This window comes from Pristiophorus japonicus, chromosome 1 (genome assembly GCF_044704955.1).
Source record: "Pristiophorus japonicus isolate sPriJap1 chromosome 1, sPriJap1.hap1, whole genome shotgun sequence".
Taxonomy (NCBI): Eukaryota; Metazoa; Chordata; class Chondrichthyes; family Pristiophoridae; genus Pristiophorus; species Pristiophorus japonicus.
Window position 1 is genome coordinate 325,323,535 of NC_091977.1, and position 25,539 is coordinate 325,349,073.

General features: G+C 45.1%; 1 protein-coding gene across 7 annotated transcripts in view; it reads right to left on the bottom strand.

Moving 5' to 3' along the window:
- col14a1a (collagen, type XIV, alpha 1a) overlaps positions 1-25,539 on the bottom strand; it is a 285,165-nt gene that overhangs the window by 135,525 nt on the left and 124,101 nt on the right. For all 7 annotated transcript variants that reach the window (XR_011594955.1, XR_011594954.1, XM_070888840.1 and 4 more), the window contains 6 exons: positions 20,490-20,619; positions 17,764-17,903; positions 14,999-15,125; positions 14,687-14,826; positions 9,881-10,013; positions 7,439-7,501 (listed from right to left, as the gene is read on the bottom strand). Coding sequence is in view for 5 of the 7 variants with exons in the window: in XM_070888840.1 (XP_070744941.1) it covers positions 7,439-7,501; positions 9,881-10,013; positions 14,687-14,826; positions 14,999-15,125; positions 17,764-17,903; positions 20,490-20,619 (733 nt within the window). In the remaining 2 variants the exon portion in view is untranslated. The remainder of the gene's footprint in view (positions 1-7,438; positions 7,502-9,880; positions 10,014-14,686; positions 14,827-14,998; positions 15,126-17,763; positions 17,904-20,489; positions 20,620-25,539) is intronic.

A 25,539-nucleotide genomic window follows, 5' to 3' on the forward strand; every position in this document is an offset into this window, starting at 1 on the left:
GTGCTGGGACCCCAGCTATTTACAATATATATTAATGATTTGGATGAAGGAATTGAAAGTAATATCTCCAAGTCTGCAGATGACTCTAAGCTGGGTGCCAGTGTGAGCTGTGAGGAGGATGCTAAGAGACTGCAGGGTGACTTGGACAGGTTAGTTGAGTGGGCAAATGCATGGCAGATGCAGTATAATGTGGATAAGTGTGAGGTTATCCACTTTGGTGGCAAAAACAGGAAGGCAGATTATTATTTGAATGGTAACAGATTAGTAAAAGGGGAGGTGCAACAAGACCTGGGTGTCATGGTACATCAGTCATTGAAAGTAGGCATACAGGTACAGCAGGCAGTAAAGAAAGCAAATGGCATGTTGGTCTTCATAGCGAGAGGATTTGAGTATAGGAGCAGGGAGGTCTTACTGCAGTTGTACAGGGCCTTGGTGAGACCACACCTTGAGTATTGTGTGCAGTTTTGGTCTCCTAATATGGGGAAGGACATTCTTGCTATTGAGGGAGTGCAGCGAAGGTTCACCAGACTAATTCCCGGGATGGCAGGACTGACATATGAAGAAAGACTGGATCGACTAGGCTTATATTCAATGGAATTTAGAAAAATGAGAGGGGCTCTCATAGAAGCATATAACATTCTGATGGGATTGGGCAGGTTAGATGCAGGAAGAATGTTCCCGATGTTGGGGAAGTCCAGAACCAGGGGTCACAATCTAAGGATAAGGGGTAATCCATTTACGACCGAGATGAGGAGAAACTTCTTCACTCAGAGTTGTGGGCATGTGGAATTCTCTACCACAGAAAGTTGTTGGGGCCAGTTCGTTAGATATATTCAAAAGGGAGTTAGATGTGGCCCTCACGACTAAAGGGATCAAGGGGTATGGAGAGAAAGCAGGAATGGGGGTACTGAAATGTATGATCAGCCATGATCATATTGAATTGTGGTGCAGGCTCGAAGGGCCGAATGGCCTATTCCTGCATCTATTTTCTATGTTTCTATGGTTCTATGTGGTTAGGACCGAGATGAGGAGAAACTTTTTCACCCAGAGAATTGTGAACCTATGGAATTCTCTATCACAGAAAGTCGTGGTGTCCAGTTCATTGGATATACTCAAAAGAGAGTTAGATGTGGCCCTTACAGCTAAAGGGATCAGGGGGTATGGAGAGAAAGCAGGAGTGGGGTACTGAAGTTGCATGATCAGCCATGATCATATTGAATGGTGGTGCAGGCTCGAAGGGCCGAATGGCCTACTCCCGCACGTATTTTCTATGTTTCTATGTACCAGGTCCAGTTTGGCATTTAATTTTAGCATAGCATAGACCTCTGTTGTTATTTTGTCATCTTATTGAAACGGATAGTTAAATCTACAGTTACTGTAAATCTGGAGTGTGTTATTACTACGCTGCTTAATTATCCATTTATTGTTTAATACGTCTGTTTAGTACTTTATAGCTTCAACTGCAGTCTGCAGGAGTGTATATTCTTAAGTCGAAAAAGCTCATAAGAGGGTAAATGTTGGTCCCTTAGAGGATGAGACTGGGGAATTAATAATAGGGAACAGGGAAATGGCAGAGACTTTGAACAAATATTTTGTATCTGTCTTAATGGTAGAAGACACTAAAAACATCCCAATGGATGGGCCGTATGGCGTACTCCTGTTCCTATTTCTTATGTTCTTATGTTCCTATTGAATGCCTTCTGGAAATCCAAAGGGAGGAAATTTAAACTATCACTAAAGAAGTAGCACTCGGTAAAATAATGGGACTAAAGGTGGACAAGTCCCCTGGACCTGATGGCTTGCATCCTAGGGTCTTAAAATAAGTGGCTGCAGAGAGAGTGGATGCCTTGGTTGTAATCTACCAAAATTCCTGGATTCTGGGGCGGTCCCAGCGAATTGGAAAACCGCAAACATAACGCCCCTATTTAAAAAAGGAGGCAGACAGAAAGCAGGAAACTATAGATCAGTTAGCATTACATCTGTCGTTGGGAAAATGCTGGAGTCCATTATTAAGGAAGCAGTAGCAGGACATATGGAAAAACATAATTCAATCAAGCCGGGTCAGCATGGTTTTATGAAAGGGAAATCATGTTTGACAAATTTGCTGGAGTTCTTTGAGGGTGTAACGAGCAGGGTGGATAGGGGGAACCAGTGGATTTGGTGTATTTGGATTTCCAGAAGGCATTCAATAGGAACATAAGAACATAAGAAATAGGAACAGGAGTACACCATAATGCCCCTCGAGCCTGCTCTGCCATTCAATAAGCTCATGGCTGATCTGATCATGGACTCAGCTCCACTTCCCTGCCCGCTCCCCATAACCCCTTATCGTTTAACAAACTGTCTATTTCTGTCTTAAATTTATTCAATGTCCCAGCTTCCACAGCTCTCTGATGCAGCGAATTCCACAGATTTACATCCCTCTGAGAGAAGAAATTTCTCCTCATCTCGGTTTTAAATGGGTGACCCCTTATTCTAAGATCATGCCCTCTAGTTCTAGTCTCCCCCATCAGTGGAAACATCCTCTCTGCATCCACCTTGTCAAGCCCCCTCATAATCTTATTTGTTTCGATACGATCACCTCTCATTCTTCTGAATTCCAAAGAGTAGAGACCCAACTTACTCAACCTTTCCTCATAAGTCAACCCCCTCATCTCTGGAATCAACCTAGTGAACCTTCTCTGAACTGCCTCCAAAGCAAGTATGCCCATAGATGATGTATAGAAGGCACCTCAAGTCGCTGGAGATATATCACCAACGATGTCTCCGCAAAATCCTGCAAATCCCCTGGGAGGACAGGTGCACCACATCGGTGTCCTCGTCCAGTCTAACATCAGTATTGAAGCACTGACCACACTCGATCAGCTTTGCTGGGCAGGCCACATAGTTCGCATGCCAGATACTTGACTCCCTAAGCAAATGCTTTATGCGGAGCTCCTTCATGGTAAACGAGCCAAAGGTGGGCAGCGGAAGCGTTACAAGGACACCCTCAAAGCCTCCCTGGTAAAGTATGACAACACCACTGACACCTGGGAGACCCTGGCCTAAGACCGCCCGAGGTGGAGAAAGTGCATCCAGGAGGGCGTCGAGTTCTTCGAGTCTCAACACAGAGAGCGTGAAGAGGTCAGGCGCAGACAACGGAAGGAGCACACGGCAAACCAGCCCCACCCACCCATTCCCTCGACAAATGTCTGTTCCACCTGTGACAGAGTCTGTGGCTCTCGTATTGGATGTTCAGCCACCAGAGAACTCACTTTGGGAGTGGAAACAAGTCATCCTCGATTCCGAGGGACTGCCTATGATGATGATCCTTTCGTAAATATGGAAACCAAAACTGCATGCAGTATTCCAGGTGTGGCCTCACCAATACCCTGTGTGGCTGTAACAAGACTTCCCTGCTTTTATACTCCATCCCCTTTGCGATAAAGGCCAAGATTCCATTGGCCTTCCTGATCACTTGCTGTACCTGCATACTATCCTTTTGTGTTTCATGCACAAGTACCCCCAGGTCCCGCTGTACTGCAGCACTTTGCAATCTTTCTCCATTTAAATAATAACTTGCACTTTGATTTTTTTCTGCTAAAGTGCATGACCTAACACTTTCCAACATTATACTCAATCTGCCAAATCTTTGCCCACTCACCTAGCCTGTCTATGTCCTTTTGCAGATTTTTTGTGTCCTCCTCATACATTGCTTTTCCTCCCATCTTTGTATCGTCAGAAAACTTGGCTACGTTACACTCAGTTCCTTCTTCCAATTCATTAATATAGATTGTAAATAGTTGTGGTCCCAGCACTGATCCCTGCGGCACCCCACTAGTTACTGGTTGCTAATCAGAGAATGAACCATTTATCCCGACTCCCTGTTTTCTGTTAGTTAGCCAATCCTCTATCCATGCTAATATATTACCCCCAATCCCGTGAGCTTTTATCTTGTGCAGTAACCTTTTATGTGGCACCTTGTCAAATGCCTTCTGGAAGTCCAAATACACCACATCCATTGGTTCCCCTTTATCCACCCTATTCGTTACATCCTCAAATAATTCCAGCAAATTTGTCAAACATGACTTCCCCTTCATAAATCCATGCTGACTCTGCCTGACCGAATTTTGCTTTTCCAAATGTCCTGCTACTGCTTCTTTAATAATGGACTCCAACATTTTCCCAACCACAGATGTTAGGCTTACTGGTCTATAGTTTCCTGCTTTTTGTCTGCCTCCATTTTTAAATAGGGGCATTATATTTGCAGTTTTCCAATCTGCTGGGACCTCCCCAGAATCCAGGGAATTTTGGTAAATTACAACCAATGTATCCACAATCTCTGCCACCACTTCTCTTGACCCTAGGATGCAAGTCATCAGGTCCAGGGGATTTATCTGCCTTTAGTCTCATTATCTTATTGAGTACCACCTCCTTAGTGATTACACTCGGTCCCTTCATCCAAGTCATTAATATAGATTGTAAATAGTTGAGGCCCCAGCACCAACCCCTGTGGCACCCCACTAGTTAAGTTGTTAAGTTAGTGTGTTAAATTCCTCCCCCCCTACAGCCCCTTGACTATCCGCTGTTGGAATATTGTGCCACATAAAAGATTACTGCACAAGATAAAAGTTCACAGGGTTGGGGGTAATATATTAGCATGGATAGAGGATTGGCTAACTAACAGAAAACAAAGAGTCGGAATAAATGGGTAATTTTCCGGTTGGCAAGCAGTAACTAGTGGGGTGCCGCAGGGATCGCTGCTGGGGCCTCAACTATTTACAATCTATATTAATGACTTGGATGAAGGGACCGAATGTAATGTAGCCAAGTTTGCTGATGATACAAAGATTGGTGGAAAAGCAAATTATGAAGAGGACACAAAAAATCTGCAAAGAGATATAGACAGGCTAAGTGAGTGGGCAAAAATTTGGCAGATGGAGTATAATGTTGGAAAATGTGAGGTTATCCACTTTGACAGAAAAAATAAAAAAGCAAATTATTATTTAAATGGAGAAAAATTACAAAACGCTGCTGTAAAGAGGGATCTGGGGGTCCTTGTGCATGAAACACAAAAAGTTAGTATGTAGCTATAGCAAGTAATAAGGAAGGCAAATGGAATGTTGGCCTTCATTGCAAAGGGCATGGAGTATAAAAGCAGAGAAGTCCTGGTACAACTGTGAGACCACACCTAGAGTACTGTGTACAGTTTTGGTCTCCTTATTTAAAAAAGGATATACTTGCATTGGAGGCAGTTCAGAGAAGGTCCACTCGGTTGATTCCGGAGATGAGGGGGTTGACTTATGAAGAAAGGAAGAAAGGTTGATAGGTTAGACCTATACTCATTGGAATTCAGAAGAATGAGAGGTGATCTTATTGAAACATATAAGATTATGAGGGGTTTGACAGGGTAGATACAGAGAGGATATTTCCACTCATTGGGGAATCTAGGAGGCATAGTTTGAGAATAAGGGGTCGCCCTTTCAAAACTGAGATGAGGAGGAATTTCTTCTCTGAGGGTTGTAAATCTATGGAATTCTCTGACCCAGAGAGCTGTGGAGGCTGGGTCATTGAATATATTTAAGGCAGAGATAGACAGATTTTTGAGCGATAAGTGAATAAAAGGTTATGGGGAGCAGACAGGGAAATGGAGCTGAGTCCATGATCAGATCAGCCATGCTCTTATTAAATAGCGGAGCAGGCTCGAGGGGCCAATTGGCCTCCTCCTGCTCCTATTTCTTATGTTCTTATGTTCTCATATATCTGTTCCAGTAAGTGGGATTACCGTGATGGAGTTATGCTGTTTAACCCGTGAGCTCACTACACAATTACTCAGATATTGAGCAAGTAAGACACATTCTGGTTCGTAAGCAATGACAGGTCTGAGATGCTGAATCTGAGAGAAATATCTCATAAATAGAAACATAGAAAATAGGTGCAGGAGTAGGCCATTCGGCCCTTCGAGCCTGCACCGCCATTCAATGAGTTCATGGCTGAACATGCAACTTCAGTACTCCATTCCTGCTTTCTCGCCATACCCCTTGATCTCCCTAGTGGTAAGGACTACATCTAACTCCTTTTTGAATATATTTAGTGAATTGGCCTCAACAACTTTCTGTGGTAGAGAATTCCACAGGTTCACCACTCTCTGGGTGAAGAAGTTTCTCCTCATCTCGGTCCTAAATGGCTTACCCCTTATCCTTAGACTGTGAGCCCTGGCTCTGGACTTCCCCAACATTGAGAACATTCTTCCTGCATCTAACCTGTCTAAACCCATCAGAATTTTAAACATTTCTATGAGATCCCCTCTCATTCTTCTGAACTCCAGTGAATACAAGCCCAGTTGATCCAGTCTTTCTTGATATGTCAGTCCCGCCATCCCGGGAATCAGTTTAGTGATCCTTCGCTGCACTCCCTCAATAGCAAGAATGTCCTTCCTCAAGTTAGGAGACCAAAACTGTACACAATACTCCAGGTGTGGCCTCACCAACGCCCTGTACAACTGTAGCAACACCTCCCTGCTCCTGCACTCAAATCCCCTCGCTATGAAGGCCAACATGCCATTTGCTTTCTTAACCGCCTGCTGTACCTGCATGCCAACCTTCAATGACTGATGTACCATGACACCCAGGTCTCGTTGCACCTCCCTTTTTCCTAATCTGTCACCATTCAGATAATAGTCTGTCTCTCTGTTTTTACCACCAAAGTGGATAACCTCACATTTATCCACATTATACTTCATCTGCCATGCCTTTGCAGCTAACCTATCCAAGTCACTCTGCAGCCTCATAGCATCCTCCTCGCAGCTCACACTGCCACGCAACTTAGTGTCATCTGCAAATTTGGAGATACTACATTTAATCCCCTTATCTAAATCATTAATGTACAATGTAAACAGCTGGGGCCCCAGCACAGAACCTTGCGGTACCCCACTAGTCACTGCCTGCCATTCTGAAAAGTACCCATTTACTCCTACTCTTTGCTTCCTGTCTGACAACCAGTTCTCAATCCATGTCAGCACACAATATATGATAGTCACTAATAAATCCAATAAGAAATTCAGGAGAAACTTCTTTACCCAGAGAGTGGTGAGTATGTGGAACTCACTACACAGGTAGGGGTTGAGGCGAATAGCATAGGTGCATTTAAGGGGAAGCTAGATTGTCTCATGAGGGTCTGTTGATGGGGTGAGATGAAGCAGGGTGGAGCTTAAACATCGGCACAGACCAGTTGGGCCGAATGAGCTATTTCTGTGCTGTAAGTCGATGTAATAATGTACACGAGAAAAACATTTTAATACATGCAACAATTTAATCTGTCACCAGGGAGGTGACTAGGCGAAGAGGACATTTATATTAAATAATCGTAAATGTTTTACTTAGGTATAAAAATATAAACAGTTTCATTTTAATTATATTATTGACCGGTAATAACCTTTTTATCATTAATAATTACGTACCTGCTGTCGTTGGTCGATGAGTTGTTGTTCTGGCTGTTGTTGTTGTCGTGATTATCCGCTGAACTGTAATTTAGAATTAGAGTTAAAAGTAATTCTTAATCATATGGCACCACCCTGGATAAATTGATGTGTAATATTTATCTGACCTTATACATTAGTACTATAAATTTGTTCATAAGAGCTTTGCCTGGTAATGTATCTACGATTTTTAATTAGATGAATAGATGCATTTATAGTAATTCAATTAACACACCGAACTTGGGTTTCGGGCATACTTTGCTAATGGGCCTGAAAATGGGTCACAACTAATTTCCAACCTATCGAGTTGTTTTTCTATCTCTGTTTCCCAACTTGCTCCACTGAGGTAAGCAAAAGATCAACAGACAGCCCCCTAGGGCACACACCTCTGAGGATCAATCGGGAGGACGTACATGGGAAAACTTTCATCCATTCCTTGTTACCTCCCTACTTTACTGGCCAGATTCCCACCTACAAGCCTCTGTAAACTTGAGCTCATCCAAAACTCTGCTGCCTGTATCATAACTCTATCCAAGTCCTATTCACCCATCACTCCTCTGCTTGCTGATCTACATGGGCTCCTGGTTCAGCAATGCCTCGATTTTAAAATCCTTGTGTTCAAACCCCTCCATGGCCTTGCCCCTCTCTATCTCTGTAACCGCCTCCAGCCCTACAACTCTCCGAGAACTCTGTGTTAATCCAATTCTGGCCTCTTGCGCATCATTGAAAATACATTGCTCCACCATTGGCGGCCGTACCTTCAGCTGCATAGACCCTAGCTGTGGAATTCCCTCCCTAAAACTTGCCGCCTCTCTTATTCTCTCTATTCCTTTAAGATGTTCCTTAAAATCTAAGGGGGAGAAATTGGGCTACTTTGCGCCTCCTTTTAGCCGGGATATAAACGTGTTTGCGATCGGACGTGTCGCTGAAAATGACTCCCACCATATTAGGCAGGAGTTTAGCGCCGGTTCGATGGAATTGAGCCCTGATCTCCTGCTCCGTGGAATCGTAAGGTCATCGTCGTGCGCATCGCCCCATTAGCGTCCTGGTCCCTAAATTGGGTTTCTTCCCCTGCAGCTGCACCGGGCGATAACAGCGACAGCTTCAGGGGACACGTACCGGCGGCCGGTCACTAATGGGCAAAAATGAAAGGAGGCAGCCAACTACTGAAAATAAACCTCATCTTTCCGTTGCCGCTCCGGATGCGGTTTCTTCGCAGTGTCGGGGCCACGTTCACTCAGCCTGGCATTCTGCTTGAGTTTTAGGGAGGGAATTCCACAGCTAGGGTCTATGCAGCTGAAGGTACGGCCGCCAATGGTGGAGCAATGTATTTTCAATGATGCGCAAGAGGCCAGAATTGGATTAACACAGAGTTCTCGGAGAGTTGTAGGGCTGGAGGCGGTTACAGAGATAGAGAGGGACAAGGCCATGGAGGGGTTTGAACACAAGGATTTTAAAATCGAGGCATTGCTGAACCAGGAGCCCATGTAGATCAGCAAGCAGAGGAGTGATGGGTGAATAGGACTTGGATAGAGCGGGCATCCCCGCTCCCCGGTGGCAGAGTATTAGGTATTTAGAAAATATTAGGTTTTAGCATACAGCAGCACAACCGAAACTATAATGGCTCTTAAATTCCGGTCGAGCTCTTCCCGCGGGCAAATGACAGAAACAGAGAAAAAAGATGCACACTTACCTGTTGCTGCTGCGCCCGTTGGAATTTCCGAGCCTGAGGCCTCCCGTGACTGCGCGACGCAGCGCATGCACGTGGAGACGTGCGCAGGCCTGGAGCTGGAGACAGCAGCCAATCAGGTGTAGTATAGACTCTCATTCATAGTAATAGGAGTTCCGTAAGTCCGGAATTACTATGAATGAGAAACACCCCCTCCCATCCAAAAACACAAAACACAATAAAAAATAGAAAATAAACTACATATTTAACATTCATTTAAATTAAAGTCGTTATGAAAAAATATATTTTCCCGACTTTTTAAAAAGTTTTTTTAATTTAGCCTTAAAATAAACTTACTCTAGTGGGGAGTGTTTTTAACAATAAAGTGTGTTTTTATAACTTTATTTTAAAATGTTTTTGTGTATTTTTAAACACTTGCACCTGCAAAAGTAGGCTATACACCTGCTTTTTCAGGCGCAAGATTTTAAAGGACATTTGCTGGGCAAGATATTTGTAAATATCAGAAATCTTGCCCTGCAAGTGTCCTCGCTCCCGAGATACGGAGGATCTGTCAAACCAGAAACTTGACAGATCGGAAAAGCCGGTTTTCAGCGCATACGCATTGCGCGCTGAAAACCGGCTTTTCCGATGCCTTCCCGAGTCCGTAGACATCGGAATTTCAGGGCCAATGTTACAGATCTCATTTTCCATCTAAGCAAATTGAGCAGGATACTTTCACACGCGTGTTATCTTACGTGTAGTCTCTAGAACAGCCACAACGTCACTTTCTGTCTCATCGCTGTAAATCGCAGAGAGAGAAACCTCATACTCCGTCCCGGGCAATAAATCATCAAGAACTATAGTGTCCGTGTCCCCACTCAAAACAAACTGCAAAATAAAAGTTCCCGATGTAAATCAAGCATTTGCTTCCCACATAAAGAGATTTAAAATATATCTAATATATCTCTTTAACCTGTAAATAAAACAGGTCTAAGCCTAGATGTTACTATTGCCATTATTTACAGATGATCATTCAGTCGGGATGAAAAGTGGAGGATTCCATGAGTCGCAGCGCACACCCTTAAAGGGACCCACCCAATTAATGAAGGAAACGCATGTGGGCTTCTTTACAACTAGGGGGGTCATTTTGTCCGTTTTACATCTCTCTCCAGATTTCTATTTTTGTCGACTTCAACAACAATTTGCATTGGTATAGCACCTTTAACGTAATAAAATGTCTCAAAGTGCCTCACAAGAGCGTTATCAGACAAAATTGGCATCGAGCCACCTAAGGAGATATTAGGACAGATGACCAAAAGTTTAGTCAAATAGGTAGATTTTAAAGAGCATCTTAAAGGAGAGAGTGGTAGCGAGGCGGAGAGGTTTAGGGAGGGAATTCCAGAGCTTAGGGCCTTAGCAACTCAAGGCACGGCTGCCAATGGTGAAGCGATTAAAATCGGGGACACTCAAGAGGCCAGAATTGGAGGAATGCAGAGATCCCGGAGCATTGTAGGGCTGGAGGAGATTACAGAGATAGGGAAGGGCGAGGCCATGGAGGGATTTGTAAACAAGAATGAGAATTTTGAAATCGAGGTGTTGTTTAACCAGGAGCCAATGTAGGTCAACAAACACAGGGGTGATGGATGAACGGGATTTGGTGCGAGGTAGGGTACCAGCAGCAGAGTTTTGGATGACCTCAAGTTTACAGAGGGTAGAAAGTGGGATGTCAGCCAGGAGTGCGTTGGAATAATCAAGTCTTCGAGATCAATGGAAATAAAAATGAGGAAGGATGTAAATCGGGCTGCAGTTTCACTGTTTTACATTGTCAACCCAAGTCAAAATGATCCCCATGCCTGATTTTCCAATATTCACAGTGCCTAGGTGATCCATTGCTCTCCAGCACCAGGAAAATCTCCACCAATGCATTTAAAAAAGACCTGCATTTATATAGTGCCTTTCACCACTTCTGGACATCACAACGCGCTTTATAACCAATGAAGTGTTTTTGAAGTGTAGTCACTGTTGTAATGTTGGAAACACGGCAGCCGATTTGTGCTCACCAAACTCCCACAATCAATGTTCCCTTTAAGCAGCGCGGCCACGATCTTGCAGTCCTGCGCAGCCGGCTCACCGCCTATTAAATGGAAAAACTGCACATGCATGGAATATCTGCGCAGCCCCAAAAAATTAGAGAAACATTACCCACAATGCGATAATGTTTTGGGATAAAAACAGAAAATGCTGGAAATACTCAGCAAGTCAGGCAGCATCTGCGGAGAGACAAACAGAGTTAACGTTTCGGGTCAATGACCCTTCGTCAGAATATCTGCTGAGTATTTCCAGCATTTTCTGCTTTTATTTCAGAATTCCAGCATCTGCAGTATTTTGCTTTTGTATTAGTGTTCTGGAGATGTTGGTTGAGGGATATCTATTGGCTAGTACATTGGGGAGAACTACCCTTCTACAAATAATGCCATGGAATCTTTTACGTCCTCCAGAGAGGGCAGACGGGGCTTTGGTTTAATGTCTCATCTGAAAGACGGCACCTCTGACAGTGCAGCACTCCCTCAGTACTCCACTGAGAGGAGTCAGCCTGGATTCTGTGCTCAAGTCTCTGCAGTGGGACTTTGAACCCAGAGGCAGGAGTGCTACCCACTGAGCCACAGCCCATGCGTCACGTACCACGACGTGTTAAGATAGCACCTTTGATATGCAAGTCTGACATTAAAGAGAATTGTAGCTTAAAGGCTGATTCATTTCCTGGTGAAGAGGAGTCAGATCAGAGTCAGTGAGTGATTTCCGGTATATAACTTATTCCAAGAAATTCTAAAGTTTATACTTTGGAGACACTTCTAAAATCATAAAAGCCAGCTGGGGTAAATACTTTATTGGACTTTCTATGTTATTTGAATATATGAGAATACTGCCTAATGCTCCAGTTATCTCATTTGATATCTGTAGTCATTGATCATAGCAAATATTTTATGATCACTGAAAGGGGAAATAAAGTACTTCAAAAGTTCAAATCAAACTGAGAACCAAGAAGTAAATGTATCTGGATAACTCTTTGCAAAATGTAACTTTACATGGCAATTCAAATGAATACACTTCCTAAATAAGCAAAATATTTTCTACATGACATACTTTCCGGAACACACACGGAGGGAATGTTCTCTGTTTATGAAGTGTAGCTAAATTGTAAATGTCGAATGGCGAATGATACTTAAAGGGTTGACGGTGGCTAGGCAATGGCAGACATTTAAAGATCACATGTATGAACTTCAACAATTGTACATCCCTGTCTGGCGTAAAAATAAAACGGGGAAGGTGGCTCAACCGTGGCTTACAAGGCTAATTAGGGATAGTGTTAAATCCAAGGAAGAGGCATATAAATTGGCCAAAAAAGCAGCAAATCTGAGGACTGGGAGAAATATAGAATTCAGCAGAGGAGGACAAAGGGTTTAATTAGGAGGGGGAAAATAGAATATGAGAGTAAGCTTGCAGGTAACATAAAAACTGACTGCAAAAGCTTCTACAGATATATGAAGAGAAAAAGATTAGTGAAGACAAATGTAGGTCCCTTACAGTCAGAATCAGGTGAATTTGTAATGGGGAACAAAGAAATGGCAGACCAGATGAACAAATACTTTGGTTCTGTCTTCACTAAGGATGACACAAATAACCTTCCAGAAATGCTAGGTTAATGAAGGTCCAGCGAGAAGGAGGAACTAAAGAAAATCCTTATTAGTCAGGAAATTGTGTTAGGGAAATTGATGGGATTGAAGGCCGATAAATCCCCAAGGTCTGATAGTCTGCATCCCAGAGTACTTAAGGAAGTGGCCCTAGAAATAATGGATGCATTGGTGGTCATTTTCCAACATTCTATAGACTCTGGATCAGGTCCTATGGACTGGAGGGTAGCTAATATAACCCGACTTTTAAAAAAAGGAAAGAGAAAACAGGGAATTATAGAACGGTCAGCCTAACAACTGTGGTGGGGAAAATGTTGGATTCAGTTATTAAAGATGTAATAGCAGCGCATTTGGAAAGCAGTGACAGGATCGGTCCAAGTCAGCATGGATTTATGAAAGGGAAATCATGCTTGACAAATCTTCTCGAATTTTTTGAGGATGTAACTAGTAGAGTGGACAAGGGGGAGCCAGTGGATGTGGTGTATTTAGACCTTCAAAAGGCTTTTGACAAGGTTCCACACAAGAGATTAGTGTGCAAAATTAAAGCACATGGTATTGGGGTAATGTACTGACGTGGATAGAGAACTGGTTGGCAGACAGGAAGCAGAGAGTAGGAATAAACGTGTCCTTTTCAGAATGGCAGGCAGTGACTAGTGGGGTACCGCAAGGTTCAATGCTGGGACCCCAGCTATTTACAATATACATTAATGATTTAGGCGAAGGAATTGAATGTAATATCTCCAAGTTTGCAGATGACACTAAGCTGGGTGGCAGTGTGAGCTGTGGGGAGGATGCTAAGAGGCTGCAGGGTGACTTGGACAGGTTAGGTGAGTGGGCAAATACATGGCAGATGTGGTATAATGTGGATAAATGTGAGGTTATCCACTTTGGTGGTAAAAACAGGAGGGCTGATTATTATCTGAATGGTGACAGATTGGTAAAGGGGAGGTGCAACGAGACCTGGGTGTCATGGTACATCAGTCATTGAAGGTTGGCATGCAGGTACAGCAGGCGGTGAAGAAGGCAAATGGCATGTTGGCCTTCATAGCGAGAGGATTTGAGTATAGGAGCATAGAGGTCTTACTACAATTGTACAGGGCCTTGGTAAGGCCACACTTTGAATATTGTGTACAGTTTTGGTCTCCTAATCTGAGGAAGGACATTCTTGCTATTGAGGGAGTGCAGCGAAGGTTCACCAGAATGATGCCCGGGATGACAGGACTGACATATGAAGAAAGACTGAATCGACTAGGCTTGTTTTCAATGGAATTTAGAAGAATGAGAGGGGATCTCATAGAAACATATAAAATTCTGATGGGATTGGACAGATTAGATGCAGGAAGAATGTTCCCGATGTTGGGGAAGTCCAGAACCAGGGGTAATAGTCGAAGGATAAGGGGTAAGCCATTTGGGACCGAGATGAGGAGAAACTTCTTCACTCAGAGAGTTGTGGGCATGTGGAATTCTCTACCACAGAAAGTTGTTGGGGACAGTTCGTTAGATATATTCAAAAGGGAGTTAGATGTGGCCCTCACGGCTAAAGGGAGAGAAAGTAGGAATGGGGTACTGAAATGCATGATCAGCCATGATCATATTGAATGATGGTGCAGGCTCGAAGGGCCGAATGGCCTACTCCTGCACCTATTTTCTATGGTTCTATGTTTCTATGTGGTTAGAATGAAGGGGTTTATAATTTTGCTGCAATAAACACAAAAAGGAAGTTTTGGTTGCGATAGTTCTCATTTACAAGAAGTGCTTTTCTGGATTCAATTATTCATAATTATTAAACAAAAATACAGATTTTTTTTGGGGTGGGGGGGAGAATTTAACTTCTAAATTAGCACCACATCTAGATGTACTGTGCCTTACCTCCTTTGCCTCTTCACCGCTCAGGGGAGTACATGCCAATCTGTATAAAGTAATATCATCAGCAGCATGTCTCCAACTCACTCTGAACTCGTCTACAGAAACATCGCTGACTGTTAAGGCCAAAGGCTTTGGGACATTCTCTGAATTGGACAAGGAATTTAAAAAAGCACAGCAAAGCATTAGGGCATAAAGTGCATTCTGTAGAAGCAAATTTTATTTTTCATATTGAATCATTAGTTTCGAGTAGAACATGAGCGAGAGTCAAGGAACAATGTTTGCTGAGAAGACGTAAAGACAAATTCTGCGACTTACTTGTGGTAAAACTGCCTGTGAGTGGGTCTGATTGCCCTTCATCGTAAATTGAAAAAATGGCAACCGTGTACTCTGTATGCGATGTCAGATTTCTTAAGAAAATTGTCGTTGAGTCTTCAACTTCAACCTATGGGTCATAAATACAAGATAATCACCAATAGGGAATTCAGGAGAAACTTCTTTGCCCAAAGAGTGGTGAGAATGTGGAACTCACTACCACAGGGAGTGATTGGGGTGAATAGCATAAATGTATTTAAGGGGGATCTAGATAAACACATGAGGGAGAAAGAGTTAGAAGATTATGCTGATGGGGTGAGATGAAGTAGGGTGGGAGGAGTCTGGTGTGGGGCATAAACACCAATGTGGACCACTGGGGCAAATGGCTAGTTTCCATGCTGTAGATTTCATGTAATTCTATGTGTTGTCTCAGCTTTCCCATTTGCCAGTTTTATTTATCTCAGGTTGCTTTGCTGCTCTATTCCTAGCAAGTTCTCCTTCCTCCAACGTAAGGTAGCTTGAAAAGCAAACAATAAATTTTGTCGCCGTTCCAAGTTTGTCGCCTATTCTCCAGCCTCTGGATTGAAGCTATTCCTCCAGGGAAGGATCTTCATGGGAAATGGTTGACGAGTTGCTCTGTGGTTTGGGTAGGCTCGCCATAATCACACCAACAGTCTATCCTTCATCTTCCATTGATGTACAGGTGGTTGCAGTGCCTGTATGAAGCTCTGATGTGGACCACGTGACCCACTGAAGCCGGATGGTTTATCCCTGGGGTCCAGTTCTGGTCCCCCCACGTGGTGGGTGATATAGTGCCCTTGGAAAAGGTCCAGAGGAGAGCCAAGACAATGATTCCTAGCTTAAAAAACCTCAGTTACTCAGGTAGGCTCAAGGTCCTTGGTCTATTTATTTCAGAGTAACGTAGACTTAGGGGTGACATGATGGAGGTCTGTAAAATAACGAAAGGGCTGGAAAGAGTTCCTAGTGAGGGATTATTCCAGTTGAACAGACTGGGGAGGACCAGGGGACATGCCTTCAAACTGTGTAAGAGTAGGAATAGACTGGATGTTGGGTGGTTCTTCTTTCCCAGAGAGTAGTGAGCATCTGGTATGTGTTGCCGGCTGGTGTGGTGGGTGTTGACTTTCTGCACTGCCTTTAAAAGGGAGCTGGACTGACAGAGACTCCAACATATAGAAGGTCAGTGTCTTTACAGATAGCACTTGGCCCGTGTGATCTCCTGGACTGGTTTCAATCGCCTGAGGGGGTCGGAGAGGAATTTTCCAGAGTAATTTTGGCCTTTTGTGCCTTGGAAATTTAATGGGTTTTTTTGCCTCTCCCCATGGTTGCAGGGTTGAGGGTGGAGGGGTGGGAATGGGGAGTGTCTAGTCATGGCATTCTAGCCATCGTGAGGTGTTGGGCAGGCTTGATGGACCAGCTGGCCTTTTCCTGCCCATTAATATCTTATGTTGCCGTGATCAGGCCCCGATGCGCTGAGGGCCATGCTATGCAATTACCTGGGAACAGGGGTGCTGGCCATGTCTAGACCCACATTGCTCTTTAATCATGTAATCCTTGAAGAATGGCACAAGTCTTCGGCGTAACATCCTTTCCGGGAGCTTGTACATAACACAGTGCTTTCGGCCGGAGGGGATATTGGGAGTATCGGCAGCTTCCCCCCATCCCGCCCTGGTTTCAGGATGACCTTTGTGTGTTGCCGTAACTCGGGCCAGAGGTGAGCATGTTGGTGAAGAAGGATGCCAACCGCTTGCAGTCACGTTGACCCAGACTCTTCAGGAATTCTGGCAAGGCGGGTCTGAGCCTGCAGTTTTGCCGGATTCGGAAAGCGCCAGAGCTCTCATTCACTCCTCCCTCTGGCGAAGGACCTCGATAAGCACGATGTTGGTGGCCAAATCAGAAAGGGAGAGGGAAACTCTTTGCTCTCAACGGTCCTCTCTGGTAAATGCTCCAGCACGACTAACGCCATCAACTGGGTGAGCGAACAGCGATCGGCAGCCTCCCGATACAAGAAGGAACATGCTCAATGTTCCCAAACCAAGGTGGTTCCTTTACGGGGTCAACAGAGGGCCACATTGGCAGGTCTGTCACTTCAACATGGCAGGCCTCGCACATGCAAAACGTAACCACTTGTGCAAGTTGCTATATGAATTGAAGATAGGCCTTTTTCCGTGAAAGTACAGCCTTAAAATGTTATAACAAATCAGTCGAAGGCTTCTTTACCAGTGGAGTAAAATTGTTGATGCTAGGTGTCTACATCAATGAGCATAACCTACATGTACCCACATATGCAATTTGATGAGAGGGAACAGATTTGTTTTTTAATTCATTCTCAGGATGTGGCCCTCACAGGCAAGGTCGGCATTTATGGCCCGTCACTGGTACAACTGAGGAGCTTGTTGGGCCACTTCAGAGAGCAGTTAAGAGTCAACCACGTCGGGTGTGGGGACTGGAGTCACATATAGGCCCAGACCGGGTAAGGACAGCAGAATTGCTTCCCTAAAGGGGCATCAGTGAACCAGATGGGTTTTTAACGACAATCTGACAGCTTTATGGTCACTATCTTGGTTAGCGTGAACAAACAAAATGGTTACTCATTAACACACATTTATTTAGTGCAAAACACAAGAGCAATTTCTCCTCCCCAGCTTCCCCCTCCCCCACCCAATCAGTCTTTACGAATATAGATTAATGGTAAATTTGTCTTATTATTGCTATCAGTGAGCTGTTCAGTAACCGATTCCTGCGCTTACCTCATTTATTGTTGCCCCATCGGTTTTCACGTACATGATGCGATACCCGCGAGCTTTCTTTGAGCCTGCGTCCCAGGTCACCCTGCCAGTGCTGTGCCCAATATCTGAGAACTGGAGGTTTCTGGGAGGAGTAAGTGGCACTGTGAAAAGAATATATATATTTATTTTCGGGTAAATCCATATACAAGGTTAAAAAGATTTTGTGAATCAACTTCTTTATTATATTCCGCAATGGACATAAATTGTAAATTAAATGATTGCATACAATCTGCAGTACAATTTACCGAGGATTCCCCTCCGCCGTGGTTAACATGGCCCTCGACCATGTCCATTCTATTTCCCGCACCTCTGCTCTCACCCCGTCCCCTCCCTCTCTGAACCACGACAGGGCTCCCCTTGTCTTCATCTTTCATCCCACCAGCCTCCACATTCAACGGATCATCCCCCGCCATTTCTGCCACCTCCAGCATGCTCCCACCATCAATCACATCTTCTCCTTCCCTCCCCTCTCAGCATTCTAAAGGGACCGCTCCCTCCACGACAATCTGGTCCATTCCGCAGTCATCCCCAGCACCCCCTCCCCTTCCCACGGCACCTTCCCGTGCAAGCACATGAGATGCAACACCTGCCCTTTTATCTCCTCCCTTCCCACTGTCCAGGGCCCTAAATACTCCTTCCAGGTGAAACCGTGATTTACTTGTACTTCTTTCAATTTAGTATACTGTTTCGCTGCTCACGGTCTCCTCTACATTGGGGAGACCAAACGCAGATTGGGTGACCGCTTTGCGGAACACCTCCGTTCAGTCCATAAGTGTGACCCCGAGCTTCCGGTCGCCTGTCACTTTAATTCTCCACTCTACTCCCACTCTGACCTCTCCGTCCTCGGCCTCCTACACTGTTCCAATGAAACTCAACATAAGCTCGAGGAACAGCACCTCATCTTTCGTTTAGGCACTTTACAGCCTTCTGGACTCAACATCGAGTTCAACAATTTCAGACCATAACCTCTGCCCATATTTGGCTCCCTTACATCCCCCCCCCTCCCCCTCCCCCCGGCCCCCCCCAATTTTATGTAATTTTTTTCTCTCTGTCTCCAATGGCAGCTGGTATTTATTCTGTCATTCATACCCTATCTAGACTAATGTTTTTCTTACTTGGCATTACCATTTCAAGTCGGCCCAACATTCCTTTCATCTCTCTAATCTCTCCTGTTTTCCACCCTATCACAAACCTTCCCCTGTTGTTCTTTCTTCCCCTCCCCCTTTCAGTGCTTGTTAAGAATCTGTTCTTTTCGAACATTTGCCAGTTCTGACGAAGGGTCATCGACCCGAAATGTTAACTGTTTTTCTCTCCACAGATGCTGCCTGACCCACTGAGATTTTCAGCATTTTCTATTTTTATTTCAGATTCCAGCATCCACAGTATTTTGCTTTGGTACAATTTATTTGTTTACTGTCCAGCAACGCTGTCACCCCTGTCACCGCTGACCTATAATGGCTCCCGATCTAGTAACACCTTGATTTTAAAATTCTCATCCTTGTTTTCAAATCCCTCCATGGCCTCATCCTTTCCTATCTCTGTAACCTCCTCCAGCCTGACATCACTCCCGAGATCTCTGCGCTCCTCCAATTCTAGCCGTTTGCACATCCCCGGTTTTAATCGTCCCTCCATTGGTGGCCGTGTCTTCAGCTACCGAGGCCCTAAGCTCTGCAGTTCCCTCCCTAAACCTCTCCACCTCTTTCCTCCTTTAAGACGCTCCTTGAAACCTACCTCTTTGATCAAGCTTTTGGTCACCTGTCCTAACATCTCATGTGGCTTGGTGTCAGAATTTGTTTGAAAACATTCCTGTGAAGTGCCTTAGGATGTTTTACTACGTTAAAGGCGCAAGTTGTTGATGTTGAATATACAATGAAGTTACTCATACAAACATCTATTTCAAAAGATAAACCTCTACTGCCTAGAAATTGGACTGTGCCCAATCGGGGTTCGATCCCGGAGCTGTGCACGCTGCACGTACCTACCAAGGCCGGTGGCAGGACCACGCGAAATGGGTCCGTAGTCTTATGTGCAGCAGGTGCATGCAGGCCATTATTGGCCCCAGGGACAGCTCACCAGTCCCTGGGAGGAACCAAGATCGACCGGATTAATGACAGTGGCCCGAATGGCCTCCTTCTGTGCTGTATGCTTCTAGGAAAAGCACATCTGATGGTGTTGCCCATAAACACAGGCTTTTCTTCAGTATTTCGCGCATGCTGTGGGTGTTGAGGCCTATATTCCCCAGAGTTTAGAAGAATGAGAGGTGATCTCATTGAAAAATATAAAATTCTTAAGGGGGTTGACAGGGTAGATGCTAGAAGGATGTTCCTCTTGGCTAGAGCATCTAGAACTAGGGGTCATAGTCTCAGAATAAGGGGTCAGCCATTTAGGACTGAGATGAGGAAAATTTTCTTCACTCAGAGGGTTGTGAATCTTTGGAATTCTCTACCCCAGAGGACTGTGGAGGCTCAGTCTTTGAGTATATTCAAGACAGAAATCGATAGATTTTGGGGCATTAAGGGAATCAAGGGAAATGGGGATATGGCAGGAAAATGGAGTTGAGGTAGAAGACCAGCCATGATTTATTGAATAGTGGAGCAGGCTCGAGGGGCCGTATGGCCTACTCCTGCTCCTAATTCTTATAAGATAAATGAGGAATATAAATGAGTAAAAGCACCATTAAGACCTACGTGTCGTTTCTTGTCCAGTCAATGGGTCACTCGCCTCCTCACCATACATGGCATACACTGTTACTGTATATTCAGTGTTCGCAGACAGTCCCTCCAGTTCTATATCTGTAACTGAATCGGCCACTTTTACCTGTGGTGAAATGAAGAAAATGCAACAAGCTGATTTCTCAATCATTTCACTGTCAATATAAAACGGCAAAATCACAGGTTGGCTTCACTGCATGAAGACATTCTTCTGAATTCTTGCCCTTTATCTTTGAAAGCCTAAGTCTGAATTAGAATCATAGAATCACACAGCACAGAAGGAGGCCACTTGGTGCATTGTGCCTGTGCCGGCTCTTTGAAAGAGCTATCCAATTAATCCCACTCTCCTTCTCTTCCCTGCAATCTTTTCCTTTTCAAGTCGTTACCTTTGAAAGTTACTACTGAACCCTGCTTTCACCACCCTTTTAGGCAGTGCAATCCAGATCACAACAACTTGCTGCATAAAAATAATTCTCCCCTCTCACCACTGGCTCTCATGCCAATTACCTTAACTCTGTGTCCTCTGGTTACCGCCCTTCATACCAGTGGAAATAGTTTCTCCCCAATTACTCTATCAAAACCCTGCATAATTTTGAACAGCTCTCTTAAATCTCTCTTTAACTTTCTCTGCTCTAAGGAGAACAACCCCAGCTTCTCTACTCTCTCTACATAACTGAAGTCCCTCAACCCTGGTAAGTCTCCTCTGCACCCTCTCCAAGGCCTTGACATTCATCCTAAAGTGTGGTGTCCAGAATTGGACACAACACTCCAGCTGAGGCCTAACCAGTGATTTATAAAGGTTTAGCATAACTTCCTAGCTTTGTGCTCTAATTATAGTCAAGCATCAAAAGTCATATTGAAGCCAAGGGCTCAATCGATACACATACTACCAATGCTAAACTGCAGAATTTAATGCAACATTTAATCTCCACGTATTCCAAAAGATTTTGTAGCACAACAGGACAATCCGCAGTAGAACTGTGGAGAAAGAAAGAAAGAAAGAAAGAAAGAAAGAAAGAAAGAAAGAAAGAAAGAGAAAGAAAGGAGAGAAAGAAAGAAAGAAAGGAGAAAGAAAGAAAGAGAAAGAAAGAAAGAAAGGAGAGAAAGAAAGAAAGAAAGAAAGGAGAAAGAAAGAAAGCAAGAAAGAGTATTATGTCTGCAAGCACGCTAGTAATGACTCCATGAGGTAAGGATTGTACTTGAACTGTGGTGACCTTAGTCCATTTATTGTAGCTCCTGAGTGAGGGTACAGTAAGGTGAGCTCCCTTTTATACCTGGTTATCTGTAGTGTACAGGTGACCCCGAAATCTCCACCAGTTGCACCCTCTGGTGGTACAGGCATAGTGTATACAGTGTGAAGATACATCCAGTAGTCTTATGTAATTGTACATTAAGTATACAGGGTATATACTTATGTTATACATACACACCATCACGCTCCCCTAAGTCTTGTGCCACAGGCCTTTGCATTGTGTGCTCTGGCCCTAGACTTGAGTGCCCAAAGCCCTTGCACCTTGTCTATGCTTTGACTTGGCTCTCTCCCTGTAGACCCCCAAGTCCTTATTGCCACAACATTGGGAGATGGTCAGCAGTGGATGGTTAGAGGTTGCAGTGAGGGTTGAGTGGGTTCTAGGTGTAATCCATGTGTGTCCATGGCTACATACATCCATTTCCCCCCACCCCACCATACATAGAACATGTGTGTGGCTCAACATCTGCATGTGCATACATGTACAGACGGAAAGAACAGAAAAAAAACATACGATTAATTACATCACTGTTTGAGTTTTGCAATAGTGGAACAAGTACATTTTACAGGTAAGGTACATATGTGGTATCAGTCTTGCCCCTGAGATGTAGGTGCAGTTGGATGAGGACGCTAGTTCCAGAGTGACCGGACTGTGTCCAGGTTGTCTGATGGCGGCGCTGTGTCCCCTGGGTGGGCTCGGATCGCTCACCTGGCTGAGTCTCAGGGCCTTTGCCATTGCCTAGTGGTGGGAAGAGCCACAGGAGTGTGTGGCCTCCCTGTCCTCCTTTGAGGGCTGCAGTGTCACCCTGCTGCCCTTCAGCGATAGTGGGAGCCTAGTCATCCCAGTTCCCATTGGGAAGAGCTGGAGGGTGCTTGGATCTTGCTCCCGGTACTGGTCCTGGTGGCCAGAGAGGTAGAGCCGATCAGAGGCAGGGTACCGGTGGTGGTGCCTTTGCCGTCCGCTGATCGCTGGCCCTGCAGCTGGTATGCTCCCTCTGTGTGTGGCCACGCTCCCTGGGGCATCACATTGGTCCCGGAGGCGCAGGCTACATAATTGGGTAGCCCGCTGGATCTGGGTGCTTCTGATGGGAGAGTGCCCTTGGTTTTGTCGGCGTACATGTAGAACCCGGCATCGCACATCATTTCTTTATATTATAATACATTGACCATAATCGCCGGACCTGACACGGTTCGTTACATTTACATGCTTGCATTTGTCAATTACATCTTTTCCATGTGTATTACTGGCATCGCTGTACAAAGTTACATTCAGATACTTGCATTTGTCAATTACATCTTTTTCATGTGTATTACCGGCATCGCTGTATAAAGAGTGGAACTTTCCCTGTAATTGTGATGGGTTGCCGGTCTCCTTTAAGAGGGCCTTGCAATCTTTACCCCAATCCGGTTTGCTGCTCAGCCTCATGTGTTGCTCCCTCAATGCTGCCCCTTGTGGTCTGGCCGCCACCATCTTTACCTCAGGCACTTCACCTCGTGGTGCGGGCGCCATCTTCTTTCTCTCCACGAGGTAGGCTGCGGTGATCCTTTTCTCCCCAGGTTCTGCCACGGAAACAGGGAAATTACCTTCTACGCCGATTTTCTTCCTCCGGTGTCCTGCCACTGGAGCCTGGAAGGTGACGCCGGGTCGTTTGGGCTGTATCATCTAGCCATTGGGTTGAGCTGTCTGTGTCGTCTCCATGCAGTCGAGTTGGATGGTTGGTTTTTTAGGTGTTGTTCTGGATCCAAATTTGGAGCCGCGGAGGACGTTGATCGCCAGAGCCTGGAGCTTTTCCCAGCTCCAACGGATTTGTTTCATTCATCTTCTTCCTAGCAGCATTTGACCATCACCAGCAACGATCCACAAAGGTAACTTGTGCATCGCGCCGCCATGGGACACCTGGACATCCACGCTGCCAACGACTGGGATGGTGTCGTTTGTGCAGGTGAGCAACTTCACTTGGATCGGGATCATTTTAAGTCGTTCAATTGGATTGTCCCAGAGTTTCTCAAAGGCCGCCTGATTCATCAGCGATTGGCTCGCCCCTGTGTCCACCTCCATCGCGACTGGAACACCATTGATTTCAACTTCCATTTTCAACGGAGAGCTCTCGGTGGAGCAGGTAAACACTCCGGATACCTCTTCGTGGGGCTGAGCTGCCTCATGGACTCTCTCTTCATCATCGCTGGAGTCCGGATGATCAGCCAACTCTTCAGCAACTTGGTGAGTACAATTTCTTTTGCACATTCTGTAGGTGGCCCTTCGTGTTACAGCCTTTGCAAGTATAGTCATTGTAGCGGCACTGGTGGGCCCTGTGATTTCCTCCACAGCACCAGCATGGGGTTGGCCGGTTGGCCCCATGTGGCGGACTCAGGGTTGCAGGACTTGGGTTCTGTTCTCTCTACCTTGAGAGAGACTGCTTGCAGCAGACCTGCCTCTAAAAGGCGCCAGTCGGTTCACAGTACTTGACGGGTTAGAGTCCTGGGGGTGAGTCATCCGCTTGGAATCGCAGGCCGAGATCATTAACGCCTGGCTCACATTAATTGCCTTCTGCAGGGTGATCGTGGTGTCCGCCGAAAGCATTCTGTGGAGAAGGCCCTCGTGGCCAATTCCAATGACGAAGATGTCCCTCAGGGCTTCGGTGAGGTGGTCGCCAAAATCACACGGTGCAGCCAATCATCTGAGGTCTGCAGCATATTTCGCGATTTCTTGGCCTTCGGGCCGCCGGTGTGTGTAGAACCGGTGTCTGGCTGTGAGGATGCTCTCTTTAGGTTTGAGCTGTTCCTGTATCATCATTATGAGCTCCATATACGTTTTGGTTGTTGTCTTCTCTGGGGCTAGCAAGTGCCTGACGAGACCATAGACGATGGGCCCACAACTGCTGAGCAGGATAGCTCTGCACTTATCACCCAGCGAGGTCGGTGTGTCTCCTGCCAGGTTGTTTGCAATAAAGAAGTGTTCGAGCCTTTCCACAAAGGCCTCCCAATCTTCCCCATCGGCGAATTGTTGAAACGTGTCAAGGTTAGCCATTTTTCGTGTGGAAATTTGTAATCTTGTCGCCAGTTATTGTGTCTGTAAACACTCTAGTAATGACTCCACGAGGCAAGGTATTGTCCTTGAACTGTGGTGACCTTAGTCCATTTATTGTAGCTCCTGAGTGAGGGTACAGCATGGTGAGCTCCCTTTTATACCTGGTTATCTGCAGTGTGCAGGTGACCCCTAGGTCTCCACCAGTTGCACCCTCTGGTGGTACAAGCATAGTGTATACAGTGTGAAGATACATCCAGTAGTCTTATGTAACTGTACATTGAGTGTACAGGGTATATAATTATGTTATACATACACAACAGAAAGAAAGAAAGACAGAAAGACAGAAATTGCATTTATATAGCACCTTTCATGATATCCCAAAGTGCTTTGCAGTCAATTATGTACTTTTCAAGTGTAGTCACTGTTGTAATGTAGGGAACATGACAGCCAATCTGTGCACAGCAAGCTCCCACAAACAGCAATGTAACAATGACCAGATAATCTGTTTTAGTGATGTTTGAGGAATAAATATTGGCCAGCACACTGGGAAGAACTCCCCTGCTCTTCGAAATAGTGCTATGGGATCTTTTGCGTCCACCTGAGAGGGCAGACGGGGCCTCGTTTTAACATCTCATCTGAAAGTCAAAACCTCTGACAGTGCAGCACTCCCTCAGTACTGCACTGGAGTGTCAGCCGAGATTTTGTGCTTAAGTCTCTGGAGGGGGACTTTCAGTTTCCCACTCAGCCAC